This window comes from Triticum aestivum, chromosome 1D (genome assembly GCF_018294505.1).
Source record: "Triticum aestivum cultivar Chinese Spring chromosome 1D, IWGSC CS RefSeq v2.1, whole genome shotgun sequence".
In the NCBI taxonomy this organism is placed as follows: domain Eukaryota; kingdom Viridiplantae; phylum Streptophyta; class Magnoliopsida; order Poales; family Poaceae; genus Triticum; species Triticum aestivum.
The window spans coordinates 464678438-464694006 of record NC_057796.1 but is presented as its reverse complement, the minus strand read 5'-3'; the positions used below and the strand labels follow the sequence as shown (position 1 = coordinate 464694006).

The window sequence follows — 15569 nt, the reverse complement described above, 5'->3', positions numbered from 1 at the left end:
ATTTTTAGTTTCAAAATCATTGGCCACCTCAAGAGCTCTATCATGAGATTCCTTCACTCTAGATAATTCTAGAGCAAAAGTCTCCTCAAGAGATTCGGAGGTGGTTTGTTCATGTTCAAGAGCTTGAGATAGCTCCGCGACCTCATTTGCGTAATCACGCTCATGAGCTTCCATTTTCTCAATGGTGACCTCATGCTCCTCTTGATGAGATTCCAACTCCTCAATGTATTTCTTGCCCTCGATGGCAATAGACATGATTTCCATGAAGTTGGAATGAGCAAGTTTATTTTTGTGAAGAGCTTTAAAAATCATTTGCCCTTAATTTTTAAGGAAGCAATACTATCATTCTCTTCATCATTATCCTCATCATCATTAGAATTAACATCATCATCAAGCGACATATTGGGGTTCAAAGTAGGCGATACCTTTGACGCCTTAGCCATAAGGCAAAATGCAATAGATGATGATGTAGGATCCCTTGAGGCACCATTCAAGACCACATCTTGTTCCATGGAGTGTTGGGTTTCCTCTACATTGTTAGCACAACAACTAGAGGAAATAAAAGCATTTTTATCATGGCAACAAGACATAGCAAGCATATCATCATGAGATTTAGTCAAGCAATTTCTACATGATATGCAAGGACTATCAACACAAGCATGTGAAACATTTGGAGTGCTTGAAGTGTTAAAGTCCAAAGAAGAAGCATTGCAATAAGATAGTGGTGAAGGATCATCGATAATAAGCACACTATCATCATTGCAATGATCAACACTACTCACCATATCATTACCTTGTGGCAAACCACATGTAGGTGAAGTAGAGGCAGTTGAGAAGACAACACGGCCGGAGGTGGAGGGAGAACAATCATCCCCACAAATCTTGGACACACCATATTTGTCTTGAAGCTTCGTCCACAACTCATGAGCATCCCGGAACGACATGAGTTGAAATATAACTACATTGCTCAGAGCATCAAAGAGCACATTAGAAGCTTGAGCATTGAGATATGACTTCATTTTTAAAAGCACATGTCTAAAGATGAGCTTATGCTTCTTCTTCATAGGGTAAAAAATGTCTCTTATGATGGTCTTGTTGAGTGGGTCACCAACTTATATTAATAATTCACCTTTTCTTTTTCTTGGCTTGTTGTAACTTACTTTAAATATTTTAATTAACTTAACTTAGTTGTAGTAGGTACCTATTGTCTTCTATAAAAAAGAACATTTTGATCATTGACTATGACGCATGTACAACCATATCTGCCTTTCAAGCTTTTGAGTTATAAGTAAGATAGCAGAGGTAGTTGCTCTGCAACCTATGGGTGCACAAACTCTTCGATAGGGGTGGCATGGGCTTTGATTTTTTTTGGGGGGGAGGGGGGGCTAGAATGGTAGTTTTAGTTTGATAGATTCTTTGCTTCACGTGATGCCTAGCATATTTTTTTCATGAAGACCATCGTTTGGTGGGTCTTTGGTCGAACATGCCCTCAATGTCCATTTCTCCTACCACGTGTGTCATTTCTCGTCCATGGATCAAGAGCAACTCAAAAATCGTGCTGAGCGTCACATCTCACCTTGTAGTTCTACTATGATTCTCTTTGTGTGTCTAATGCTTTATGTTTGATAAAACTGTCACGTCCATTGTTCACCATTATTCTCTCAAAAAGGAAAAATCACCATTATGCGATCCACCTAGTGCACTTCGCTCTATATAGTCTATGTTTACCTTGGAGTTGTTTTGCGGTGATCCGTGGAAAATTCATCATCACAAGTGAATATGCAAAATCACTATTATGCATTCGTGATGACAAATCTTCATTTGATGGAGCTCATTTTGTGAGAAGGTGCATGCGCAAAGCAACCAAACTTTTAGCACCAGTTCCTAGATTATTTAAATAATAAAAATAAGTGCAAATGGAACATGTGGAGGACATTTGTTTCCAATTTTATAGAAAATACCCTAGGAAATCTTGGAATTATATCTAAATCCACAAGAATATCATTCTGGACTAATTCCCCAATGCTCACTTGTTCACCATCACATTGCTGACGGAGAGAATGTATGCGGGAAGTGCAACTACTAAGTCGCGTACTCAAACCTTTAGAAGAAATATATCATAGATGTCGCCCCGGAAGCCATTCACCACATGCAACACAAATGGGATGTGGAGAAGAAGCCGAATCAGTAAGGGACTTCCTTATATATGTGTTAATGGTCATGCTACGGTCGCCAGAGCTAGAGGAACTGGCGACCCCCTCCACATATGCCGCCGAGTGAAAACAATTTGCAGACAAAACAAACTCGACACCGTCAACAAGATCAAAGTTGATGACCTTCTACACCACCTAAAGGCTAAAGTTGAAACACATGCCCAACGACGACAAACTCATCGTGTCTACAATGTTGCTCAGATGCAAATGAAATTCGAGGCACGACTGTTTGATGGGTCACTGTCGCCACCATCCAAACAATTACACCATGACACCAAACCCTAACCTAATTGTAACTGCACGCAGAATATATAAAACCGAAGTTCCCTTGCTTTCTGGTGCCGGAGCAGCGGAGTGGAATGGGAACCACCAGCGGGAGGCGGAGATATGAACATCCCCCTTATCATGTAGCGGGAGTAGATGTTTTTGTTCAAGAAAGGAGAAGTTCGGAAAGGCAACTTCGAAATTAGAACCTACTCCCACCGGTCAAAAAATGTCTTACATTATGGAACGGAGTAGTACTATTTTTAAGATGTAAATTGAAATTAGAATTTGAGAAAAAAAAAGGTTACAAACTAGACGTTTCCAACAATTTCCATCCAACCCGAGAGCAGGCGCAGGTGTGGCCCGTGCAGGCTCGACGGCCACACCTTCCGCGCGGCGACGGTGTAGCGATAAAACCGGTGCCTTTTTCCCGAACAAACCGACGCGGCCACGTCCCCACCAAGAGCAGCGAGAGCATGGCGGCCACGAGCTCCGCGGCGCTCTTCTCCGTCCTCCCCCTCCACCTCCCCACAGCCACCCCGGCCTCCGCCCGGGCAGGCAGCAGCCATTACAGGCCGACGCGCTCAGCCGCGGCCGTGTCCCCCATCAGATGCTCCGCAGCCTCGCCCGACCTGTCGCCCGGCGCACCGGCGCCGGCGCCGCCCAAGCCCCAAATCGAGCTCGAGTTCGTCGGGGTAAGGCCTCGACCTAGATGTTCTCCGCTAGCTCCCACCTCCAGGCGCCGAGGTTTAATTGCTTTTCCGTGGTGTGCGTGCAGCCCAAGCCGGGCGCCGACGGGTCGTACCCGGTGGACAGGGCGGCGGCGGTCAGCGGCGACAAGCTCCTCCGGGACGTCATGGTCGAGAACAAGATCGAGCTCTACGCGGCATACGTGAGCCACCGTCCCTCCCTAACCTCCTCACCTTCTCTTGCGTAATTTCCCCTTCTGATTTTTCCACTGCCACTATCTGTTAATTAATGGTTCCTGGTGCGTGCGCGTGCGCTGCAGGGGAAGCTGATGAACTGCGGCGGCGGAGGCAGCTGCGGCACCTGCATCGTCGAGGTACACCGCTCCCTCGCCTTCCCAACTAGTAATTCACTGCATCATGTGCAACACCGCAACTGGAAATGGCACCGCACCGCACGCTATCTCGCTGTGCACAATGGCTGCTCTGAACCGTAACTGATGCCACCAGAGTGTGAACCTTTGTGCGCAGATAATCGACGGGAAGGAGCTGCTGAGCCCAAGGACGGACGCCGAGAATCGTTACCTGAAGAAGGTACGCAATCATGTTTATTCCACATTCTCCTCTGGTTCTTAGTTTCTGCTGCTGTCTCCTCTGTGGCTCACATACAGAGGAGCTGCGGCTGCTGTCTCCTCTGTGGTTCACATACAGAGGAGCTGCGACTTAACTGTGCACTCTGCATCTTACTGTCTACTACTGTATTTCAGAAACCGGAGTCATGGAGGCTTACCTGCCAGACGATCGTCGGGAACAAGGAGAACTCCGGCAAGGCATGGTTTCGCTAAGCCCCACGCGCTGTCTTCTGCTACGTCGTTAGCGTCATTTTTTGTCTGAAAGATTGTGTGTTTTCTCTTGCAGGTTGTCGTCCAACGGCTGCCCCAGTGGAAGAAATGACTGAACAATTTTGCATGCACGGCATGTGATTCATCCAGTGCCATGTATTTCCTGCTACCAAGTGTTGAGCAAATTAAAGATGTCTATCCTGGCAACAAGTTACTGACAGCTTGCGTGTGCACTTGTTCACTCCAGAGATGAACAGAGCAAGAACGCATCTGCTGCTGCTGCTGGCATCAGTTACAAACATGTTCTGGGCATATCCCTAGTACCCTGTATCTGTATGATAGGGCCTAGTAGCACAATTTGTGTGTATCTAAAGCCATATCTTGGTTTTCTTCCTGGAATCAATGGCAAATTGCAAATTGTGCTGAACCAGTAACAGTTTCCAGTTTCCTTAGTTGCCTCCGTTTTGCAACAGATGCTCGCTAAGGAATTGTTATGTGTAGTGTATCAACGAAGCAACCAGATCCGTCCTAGTCTAGGTGGTTAGGATACTCGGCTCTCACCCGAGAGACCCGGGTTCAAGTCCCGGCGACGGAACTCCTTTTTTGCCATATGCATTCTTTGTTTTTTTGTAGGTATCCTTCCTTTATATTTCCAATATTTTTTCCGTACAACATTTTCGTTTTCCATACGACCCGCACTATCTACAGACAACGAGCATCATGCAGTGCAGAAGAAAAAACATGTCTTGATACGCTAGCGAGGTACAGAGAAACTACAAGCTAGGTTCTGAATATTACAAGCAGGGGGAGCGAAAGCAACAGCTATGCCACGGTACAACTCTATATCGCGAGAAGCATTCGGGCCATTTCCTCGCTCCAATGGCCAACACAATGCTCCACACAAATCGTACTGCCTACACGATTACGTCTAGTCATGTTGTCTTTGGTAACCATGGTGTTATGCCAAATTAGCCACAGCCAGGTATTAATTTTTGAGTGTTATTTCGCCTTTCTACAAGTGTTTACAAATCTATGAAGACCATTGTAAGCAATGTGGGCATAAAGAGATTTGACAGGGAACACTCCCGATGTGGTCCATATCCATTTAGGTTTGTGAGGTTCTTTTTTTATGAAAAACACACATGGCATTTTGCAGGCCTACATCCAGCCACCTTCGTAAACTGAGTTGCCATCTCCTTCCTGCAATATCTTCCACTGACCTGCCTGCGTCATTGCAAATAGCATGCAAACCAGGGAACTGATCTTTCAAGGGTGTAGTACCACACCATGAGTTAGAGAAATCAGTAGTCACCCCATTACCCGCAGTCACCAGCCACCCCTGAAGATAGATGGGCCTCAAATGCATAAGATCGTACCAGCAAACAGAGTCATGCACCCTGTGTTAAATATCGAAGATACAAACCTTTAGATATTTAGCCCCAATAAAACGCTGCCAAGGGCGGTCCTCAGCTTGCACATTAAGCTGATATTCAATTTGGGAAGATTATTCAGACACCCCATCCCCTTTCTCCTTAGGTCTACAGATCAGGGGCTACTTCACCAAATAATATCTCCTTTCTGTAGCACCTCCTTGCCACACAAAGCACCTTCTGATCTTGCCAAAATTTCTCACTGTCGTTCTGCACATAATATATATGGACATGTGATAAATTGGAGAGTTGTCAAACAAACTTCTAATCAGATACCTACAATCTACTAGAACTAACAAACACACCCAAGTAATTTAGAGGCAAGTAGCCATTTGGCAGCTAAACAAAGTGGCATATTGGTCCAACTTATCAGCATCCTCCAATACCATCAACACCTCACTTTTCTGAATTTTAGGCCAGACATCATCTCAAACAAATTCCTAGCTCCTCCTACGTCATATTTAATAAATAGGATAGTTGTCCACGTACTGCATAACTGAAATCCCTTTTTCAACAAAGTGAATAGCCAGTCTAGTGATCCCCCAACAAAGTGAATAGGTAGTCAGCATTCAAATTTAAAAGAAAAGAAGACAAGGATCCCCTGATCTCACTAACTTGTGGCTGCCAAAGTTTCTACCCACCTCGCCAATGATATTGACACTGAGGGTCCCTTGTGAACGAACTTTTCATCGAGCCAAGCCATTTTGCACTAAAACCTCTTTTCTAAGTGTATTCAAAAAGGAAATTCCAATTGACCTTGTAATAGGCCTTTTTGAAGTCAATTTTCATGACCACCTGTTATTGTTTTCTGAACCTGGATTCATTCGATACTTCATGCAGTAACTACACCCCATTCATGATGTTTCCCGCATTAATGAAGATGCTTTGACAGTCAATAGTAATCTTAGGCATGACAGCATCAACTTTGATGGTTATAGCCTTTGTTTTTTTAACAACACTTGAAGATGCAAATGATTCTAACTTAAGCTAAGTTCTAACCTAGCGTAATTGTTGTTGGGGTACAAACAAAATTTACTTTAGTTGTACATAAGTTTCCGGATTTTTAAATTTGGGTAAGTCGGTTTTTTGACTGTTGTTTCTTTTGTCAAGATGCGCTATTTTTTTTTCCTTGTGTTGTTCCATGGCTTCTTGGGCAGAATTTTTAACTTGCCCCTATTTGCCGTCAGTCGGTGTTTCTATTGGGCTTGAAGCCCGTTACACATTGCCTATTTTTATGTATGTTTTTTGCTTTTGTTTATTCCATTTCTTGTTTAGTATTTTTCTGTATTTTTGGGATGTTTGACTGAGTGTAAATCATATACAAACACTATATAATATGTGTGTAAATTATACTATAGTGTGAAAGTTGCACTATTATATGCTTATTCTTTGCATATTAGGGAAGGTAAAGTTTAGTGCAAAGTCGTCTGCAAGTTTTATTATTATATTTTTCAGTTTCATTCTTCTTGAAGGGTAATAGCAATGTGACTAGTTCATTCTTTTTTAGAAAATTCATTGTTTTGATTTTGTTCTAGTTTTTATTACTTTCTAAGGGTATGTAATATTGATGCCACTGATTCATCCATTTTAGTAAATTTATTTTTTGTGAACTACTATTATATGCTTATTCTGGCATATTTTAAAAATCGCAATTTATGTGTGAATTGTGTGCAAATTTTGTCATTATTTTTTCCACTTTGTTTCTTCTAATAGAGTAATACCAACGCTACTAATTCGTTCTTACTTAGGAAACTTCATTATATTGATTTTTTTTTACATTTTATATAATTTCCTTTCTTTTTTAAGCGTAATACCAATGCCACTAATTCATTCCTTCTTAGCAAACTTCTTTTTAGCAAAAAAAACACTGCTTATTCTTTCATATTATAAAAAGTGCAATTTTTGTGTAATATTCCTTCTTCTTAAAGCGTAATATCAATGTCGCTGCTTCATTCTTTTTTAGAAAACTTCATTATTTTGATTTTGTTTTAGTTTTATTTAATTTTATTTCTTCTTTCAGTGTAATACCAATGGCACTAATTCATTTCTTCTTACAAAACTTCTTCTTGTGAAAATTGCACTATTATATGCATATTTCTGCAAATTATAAAAGGTGCAATTTCTGTTCAAATTGTGTGCAAATTTTGTCATCACTTGTTTTTCTTTGCATTTTGTTTTTTCTCTAATGGTAATACCAATTACACTAATTCATTCTTTCTTATAAAACTTGATTTTTTTATTTTGATTTCATTTTTTCTACTTTAAGGGTAATACTAATGCAACTAATTCATTCATTCTTAGAAAAAGTCTTTTTGCAAAATAATCACATTCTTGCATATTTAAAAATGCAATTCCCATGTAAATTGTGTACAAATTATGTCATTACTTATTTCAATACTCTTTCATTTTCTTTCTTCTCAAAGGGTAATACCAATGTCACTAATTCATGCTTCCTTAAAAACCCTTTTTATTTTGATTTTTTTCAATATCTTCTGTATAAGGGTAATACCAATGCCATTAATCCTTTCCTTCTTAGAAAAATATTTTTTGGATTTCACTATTATATGCTTATGCTAGCAAATTTTCTCATATTTTTTTCATTTACTTTCTTCTTAAAGGATAATACCAATGCCACTAATTCATTCTTATTAAGAAAACTTATTTTGGGATTTATTTATTTATATCTTTATTTTGTTTATTTGTTCTTTAAAGTGACATCACCACAAGTATATTAGATTATTATAACTATGCAAACAATACAACGCATATCCATCTAATGTCAAAAGCCAACATAAACTATGTATGCAAAAACACATACGGTATGTATAAGCCTCCGGTAATTTTGAATAATACAAAACATTGAGTCTGTATTTCACCCATGGAAGCTCAACCATGAATTGACATGCACATGGGACCGATCCATGCATGATGTACCCATCAACTGCATACATGAGATGTAACAATGGTCGTTCCTTTCATCCTCCAAGTCAATGCATGGTACAAGAAAGATCAATCAGCATGCTTGTATTCGACTATGCGAAGCATCTAACATGTTCTGCTGGGAGGTGGCACGCTGCCATGCAGGCCGGCCTTGAGCATTGGCCTATGTTTGTTGTTCATCAGGCAGCGCAAAGCTTCATATGCACAACAAGGGCGTGACTATGTGCCGCCCGCAGCGACTCCTATGGAGGCTCGCCTGCAAGGAACTGGGTTGGCCAGAAACCACATGGCATCATCATGCTGTCATGCGTGTTTTTTCAATTATTTTTTCTTCAAATTTTATTTATTATTTATTATATTTTGAAATATTATATATAATATATTACAAAAAACACTTTATATAAAAAAGTAAAAATGTTAGTCATGCATTTAAAAAATGTTAAACGTGTATATAAAATGATTCTTATGTATATGAAAAATGTACAATGTGCATGAGAAAATAAGAAAATGTATTCATGTGTACGAAAAATGTTTCTGACATTGTCACATGTTTCCAAAAAATATATAAGTGACATTTTTAAAAAATATTTATGCAAAGTAAAAAGTGTTCATGCGATAAAAAAACATTTAATGCATTGAAAAAATGTACGTTAAATTTAATAAATGTTCATGAGTTTCATAGATGTATTCGTAAAATTTGAAAACAGTGTTTGTATAATGTAAGAAAAATGTTTGTATAGTTAAAAAAAGGTTTTTTTATCATTCCATAAATGTACCAACGTGTATTTGAAACGTGTTTATCATGTATTCAAGAAAATGTTCAAAACATGTTTTTTTAAAAATGTTAATCATGTATTTTTTTTTGTCAAAAGTTGATAACTTTATTCAATAAACGAGCTCGTGGCATCATCAGGCAACAAGCCGGTGAGCAAGAAAGATGGTCTAGAATCAACCCAACTTTCAGTGACCATCAACGAGCAAACGTGCTTTGCGCAGAGATGGGCTGGTACATTGGCTGGCCTGTTTACATGTTGAATATCAAAATAAGAAAAAGAGGAAGCTAGCTCTCCAATTTCCATCAGTAATGGTGCCCCAACAGATCGGTTATTGTGGCGAAATTTCTAGAGGCTTACTACCTCCGGGCAGTCCGTCTCCATCATCAGATGCGAGAAGCCGCGCAATTTTGCAAAAATCACACCGTACCAAAGCGCCAAGTTCTCAGCTAAAACACATCACATACAAAATTGAATTTTTTTAATCATGTATTTTAAAAATGTTAAATATACATAAAAATGTGTTAGATATATACGAAAATGTACAACGTGTATGTATTAAAGTAGACATCAAAACATATATAGCTGTTTCTCAAATAAAAAAATCATAGCTACATGTCAGTGTGTTCTGCAGTAACGTGTAGGAAATCCTCTAGTGACCCCTGAAAAAAGGGAAATTATCTAGTGAATTTAGAGTTTTAACAAAGATAAATCGAGTCAATGAACCGGGCAGTACGGTTGAGGACGTGCTCATTGACAGAACTGGGAAGGCGACAAGGTGCACTAGACGGTGGACAAACCGGTACATTGCAGTTGGCATATACTCCTATGTTAGTGTGCACGGCAAAACAACCTAACTAACCAACATTATTTCGTGTGCCAAAACATGCACAGATATATGCACCGCCGCATGCATGAGACCAAGAGAAAATGTAGCTCGTTACCATTCCTCTACGAGCTACGTGCATCGCCAGCACCTGCAAACATGCATTTCATGCGCTCGTCTCCGGCCGGTGAGCTCATCCCCGACACCGGCGAAAGACATGTCCCCGTGCTCCACCGGCGAGCGCTATATAAACGCGTCTACACATGCATGCTTCAACACAAGTCGGCGTGTGTAGATTGTTCGGTCGATATGGCTTTGTCCCCCGGCGCATGGCCGGCGATCACTGCAATCTTGCTGGTGCGCGGCCTGTTCGCCGCCCTCCCGGCGGCGTCGGTCGACATGGGCGACATGCTGATGATGGACAGGTTCCGTCAATGGCAGGCCACGCACAACCGGTCGTACCTGAGCGCGGAGGAGAGGCTGCGTCGCTTCCGGGTGTACCGCGACAACGTGGAGTACATCGACGCCACCAACCGGCGCGGCGACCTCACCTACGAGCTCGGCGAGAATGAGTTCGCCGACCTCACCCAGGAGGAGTTCCTAGCCAGGTACGCGTCGTCCTACGATGGGGTCGGTGATGATACTGGCATCACGTTGCCTGTGGGCGGTGGCGACGCCGAGCTGTGGTCGTCCGGCGGCGACAATGATAGCTCCTTGGAGGCTCCGCCTCCCAGCTGGGACTGGAGATCCAAGGGCGCCGTCACACCGGTCAAGTCCCAAGGCGCAGGATGCGGTACGTAAAGATTGAAGCCCCCCCCCCCCCCCCCCCCCCCCCGCCTGATCCATTTCAACTTTACCTTGTTAAGTATGCACGGTGGTTAACCATTAAGTATTTTGTCCCTCGATGAATGGATGCAGCTAGCTGCTGGGCGTTCGTGACGGTTGCGACGATCGAGACTCTGAACTGGATCAGGACGGGGCAGTTGGTGCCCCTCTCGGAGCAGCAGCTGGTGGACTGTGACCAATACGACGGCGGGTGCAACCGCGGGTCCTTTCACAGGGCCTACAATTGGATTGTGGAGAATGGCGGCCTTACCACGGCAGCGGATTACCCATACACGGCGGTGAGGGGCGCCTGCAACCGCGCCAAGTCCGCCCATCACACCGTCAAGATCCTTGGCGGCGGCGTGATCCCGCCCAGGAACGAGCCCGAAATGCAGGTCGCCGTCTCCGGGCAGCCCATCGGCGTGGCTATCGAGGTCGGCAGCGGCATGCAGTTCTACAAGAGCGGCGTCTACTCGGGCCCCTGCGGGACAAATCTTGCTCACGCCGTCACCATCGTCGGCTACGGCGTCGATGCCCCTACTGGGGCCAAATACTGGCTCGTCAAGAACTCATGGGGGCAGACATGGGGTGAGAGCGGCTACATCCGCATGCGCCGCGAAGTCGGCGGCCCAGGGCTCTGCGGCATCGCGCTCGACGTTGTCTACCCAAAAATGGCGAAAGCGTGAATGTGAATGTACCTATGTCATGCATCTGCATGCGTACCTTCCCAATTAAGTAAGCTCGCCTACTGGGATTGTTTCAGGACCACCCGTTATTGTTTGCTGAACTTGCATTCCTTCAATACCTCATGCGGCAATAACACTATCCATCTAATGAAGGCACTTTGACATTCATTACTCTTCAGTAATACTCCCTCCGATTCCTATATATCTTTTTAGAGATTGCAACAAGGGACTACATACGGAGCAAAATAAGTGAATCTACACTCTAAAATATGTTTATATACCTTCGTATATAATTTGTATTGAAATCTCTAAAAATACTTATATTTAGAAACGGAGGGAGTAATTTGAGGTATGATAGGATCAACTTTGATGGTTATAGCCTTAGATTTTTTTTTGAGCAACCCTTGCAAGAGGCAAACAAACCACCACGTTACTCCGCCTTCACATAGACACACATCTAAAAATATATCCTTCGCCGATCTTGTTGATAATAATTGAGACTAAAAGATAATAATGGTACACACAATATAGTGGCGTACAAACAAGTCCACTAATGACACGTGCAATATTAGTCTAACATAGACACACATCTAAAACTAGACAACGTATACACTAGAAAGAGAAAAGACATACGTCCAGGTCTTTCCATTTTCTTGAGATGGGCAGTCAGTCTTTCCAATGATACGTGCAATATGAGTCCAACATGGACACATATCGAAAGTAGATCACGTACACATTAGAAGAAGAAAAGAAAACTTATGAGCAGATCTTTCTGTGAAAAAGCACGTGTAAATCGGTGAACCTACAAGGAAATACTATAGAAGAAAGCGTAGCCTCAGTTCTCCCTAAAAAAAAAGAAACTCTAACGATGAGCATATTATGCCGCCGAGACATGGAAACGGCCGCCATGCTTCCAAGACGCTTCAAGGATGGCTTGGTGGCCTGAAATGGAGTTGGATGGGTACGTTTTACGGCGGGAGTGCTTGCCGGCGTGCTCCTTTGTTGAGGCATGAGGCATGGTGGAGTTCTAGGATGCCATGAAGAAGCGCCGGGCTAGTGCAACAGCGGTGCATGACCCGGCCAATCATGGAGGTCGTCAAGATCATGGCCGCAAGTTTAAAGCACCACGCTGAGACCGACTAGGACGTCAACCACGGCCGCATGGTCGCCCACTTAGATTGCGCCGGCGCATGTGACCAGGGATGCACCAACTAGATCGCGGAGATCACCTATTGGTGACCAGGTGTTCCGTTGCCGCCATGACCGCAACCGCAACTGTGGGTATAACGACATTCTACTTGGCCGGTGTATGTACGTAGCGGTTGTTGGTTTGAGACTAAGTTTACCTAAGGTTGCCACACATAAGGTTAAGCAAGTTTGAGCAACTTAGGTGGGTATTTGGTTCAAGCCATATCTTAGTCAAGTCACACTAGGGCAAGCCACGGTTGTGTTGGATTTTGACCTTGACAAACAACCAAGAGAGAGGAATTCAATGGGATATGGCTCACCACACCCCACGGAAGGATGCACTGCGGAGGTGCCAACCAACAATTTTGGGTTTGGTCCCGACTCTCTGGCACCTAATATATAAGGAGAAGTACCCCACCGGTTTATACGATAGATGGGGTTCCCTCTAATTGTCAATCGCGAAGACCATCCCCGCCGCCAGCCACCGCAAGGTGAGTGCTGACCTGCTCCAGCTCTTTTCCTCCTACCATCTCCATGTTGCTGGAGAATGCAAGGTGTAACCATGAGCTACACAAAGGGTGCATCAAGCAGAAACAAGGCTTCCCTACCAGTAAGAAATCCCAAATCTTTTTGTCATCTGTACATTTGGTGTTCTAGTGCTACACCAGTACAAAACCTCCTTATTAGTGGTGTGCTAAAACCCTTACTAGCGCCATGTAGCTCACACGCTGCTAGTATCGCACTGCTGTTAACTAGTTATGTGAACACCGCTAATAACAAAATACTAGCGGCGCGCGCACCTCGCACGCGCTAGTAACCTAATTACTAGCCGCGTGATTCGTCTCTTACTAGTGGGGTGTAGGGGTGGATTAACGAGCTGCTCGGCTCGACTCGTTAAGCTCATGCTTATTAAGGCTAGGCTCGTTAAGCTCGTCTGTTTAACGAGCAAAAAACCATGTTTGGCTTTGTTTGTTTAAAGCACGTTAAGCTCATAAGCGCTTGCAAGCACTCGTTAACAGACTACAATGTATGGCCTATAGGATGAGGGTGTGTGTGTAACCTTTACAAAGGAAGATGGTGACTGAAGGAGAAAGTGCATTAGTTTGTTGCCTCGTATGGGTTGAGATGGGTACTATAACAATTTCATAAAGAAAAACTAACTAAATAAATGGAAAATGGGAATTAATACAATTCTTTTTCTCTTCCAATCCGTTTTTCTCTTTTTATGCATATGTTGTCGATTCGGCATTGGTTAAAATGGGTAGGGTGCCCCTTTTTCTAGTAAATAGTTTAATCCATTTTATTGATATGAGTTTTCTATATCAGATAAATTTTATATTAAGCTAGACTGGACTGTTTTCGCGGGTAAGTTATGCTGGCTTCAGCCGCAACATTTTTCTAGAGGAACGTGTCTAGCGTTTTTTTACAGAATCCATGCACCATCCACATGGTGCTAATACGGAAAAGGGATAGAAGCATAAACGAAATGTTTTCCATTATAAATATAATGGCAATGGTGGGTAATTTTTTTACTTGAAATCTTCTCTGATGACTATATAATTTTGGTCTATTAAAATAAACGATTGGATGTTTCTATTTTTTATGATAATTTCTAGCCTATTTTTTTGGTGACTCTGTCAAGTACTTAACCTTTGTGAATAATATGAGGCACACATTGATGCTAAAGTGGCAAGTTTGCCGTTCTTATGCCAGTTATGATATTATTGTAGTAAGTAGTGTATGATTATATTTGTGACCAACGTTGTTCATAATCATGTGTTACACTTCATTAAGTTCTTTTTCATCTTCTGCCCCACAGTGATGTGGATTAGAACGAAAATGTATGCTTATTAAGACATTAGACTCTGGAGCATAGTATATGTTCTATGAGAATAAAGTAATCACTGGGAACTTGAGCCTAGGAACACAAATCTTAAGGAGCAACTGACTATCCATGAGATGTTTATTCCTACGCATCAGGTGGAATTACGATTATGAAATCACTAACGCAACACCCAGTATCCACCCTCATCATTTCCCTATGATAATAATGTGTGTGAATGTTCATCTTATTGGCTTGTTGCCATGTGGGATGAAGGCTATGAGCCCTTACTGTGTATGAAACTTTATATAGTTTCCTCAATGGGTTAAATATGGTAGGCTAAAATGGTTTACAAAACCAAACATGACTCTGAGGGAAATCTTGAAAGGTTAAAATGATTGAGATTTGTGGTGTGACATATTTCCTCTTGTTTGGACTAAGGAATTCTCAAGATGTTTGTGTTACCATCATGACATGCGCTTATGTTGACTTAATTAAGAATGTTTATCTAGCTCAAGCAAAAGGTTTTGTCATGAAAGAAAAAAAAATAACATACGGCATGCTGTCCGAGGAAGTTATTTTTTGATAGAAGACATGCGTTGAGACTAAGTCTGGGGTGTATATTCACTGCCTTATGTAGATGAAAGCTCACTGGCTAAACCATGAGCTTTGAGTTCAAAGGATCTTGGTGTTATCTTGTGCATTAATTGTATGGAGGTTCATCGATACATAGCAGGTCCAAAAGGAGTACAAGTCCTATTATGATTACATATGTGGACATAATACGAAAGACATACATTATGCGCAAGTACTCTACATCACCTGCTCCTAAACTTCAGGGTGATACAATTGGACATTTGGGTATCCAAGGAACCAATTATAAATTGATCAGATAATGTTGGTTCCTTATGTATCATTTGTCAAAAGCACCTTAAATATTAAGCATGAACGCACTCTCTCATTTATGATTATAGGATACTTGGCAAACTTGTGTTTAATCAACACTGGACAATTGGAAAATGTAGTCAAGGTTTGCAGTATATGCAAGGCGATGAATATTACATGCTCATTTAT

At 42.2% G+C, this 15569-nt stretch overlaps 2 protein-coding genes and 1 non-coding gene across 4 annotated transcripts; all 3 read left to right on the top strand.

Annotated features, from left to right (window-relative positions):
- Positions 1 to 2881: 2881 nt before the first annotated feature.
- On the top strand, positions 2882 to 4475 carry LOC123175889 (photosynthetic NDH subunit of subcomplex B 3, chloroplastic). 2 transcript variants are annotated; one of them, XM_044590371.1, is made up of 7 exons: positions 2882 to 3172; positions 3256 to 3369; positions 3487 to 3540; positions 3695 to 3757; positions 3931 to 3993; positions 4082 to 4161; positions 4253 to 4475. In XM_044590371.1, exons 1-6 carry the CDS (start codon positions 2954 to 2956, stop codon positions 4115 to 4117), a joined length of 549 nt encoding a protein of 182 aa, XP_044446306.1. In that variant the 5' UTR covers positions 2882 to 2953; the 3' UTR covers positions 4118 to 4161; positions 4253 to 4475. The 2 variants fall into 2 exon arrangements, with proteins under 2 accessions (XP_044446306.1, XP_044446305.1); XM_044590370.1 differs by having other exon boundaries at positions 4082 to 4475.
- Positions 4476 to 4527: 52 nt separating this feature from the next.
- Positions 4528 to 4600, top strand: TRNAE-CUC (transfer RNA glutamic acid (anticodon CUC)). Its single transcript has one exon. It is a non-coding gene; the product is annotated as a tRNA-Glu (tRNA).
- Positions 4601 to 10187: 5587 nt separating this feature from the next.
- On the top strand, positions 10188 to 11663 carry LOC123175875 (ervatamin-C). The gene is made up of 2 exons (XM_044590365.1): positions 10188 to 10767; positions 10893 to 11663. The coding sequence occupies exons 1-2, from the start codon at positions 10242 to 10244 to the stop codon at positions 11483 to 11485; spliced, it is 1119 nt and encodes a 372-aa protein (XP_044446300.1). The 5' UTR covers positions 10188 to 10241; the 3' UTR covers positions 11486 to 11663.
- Positions 11664 to 15569: the final 3906 nt, after the last annotated feature.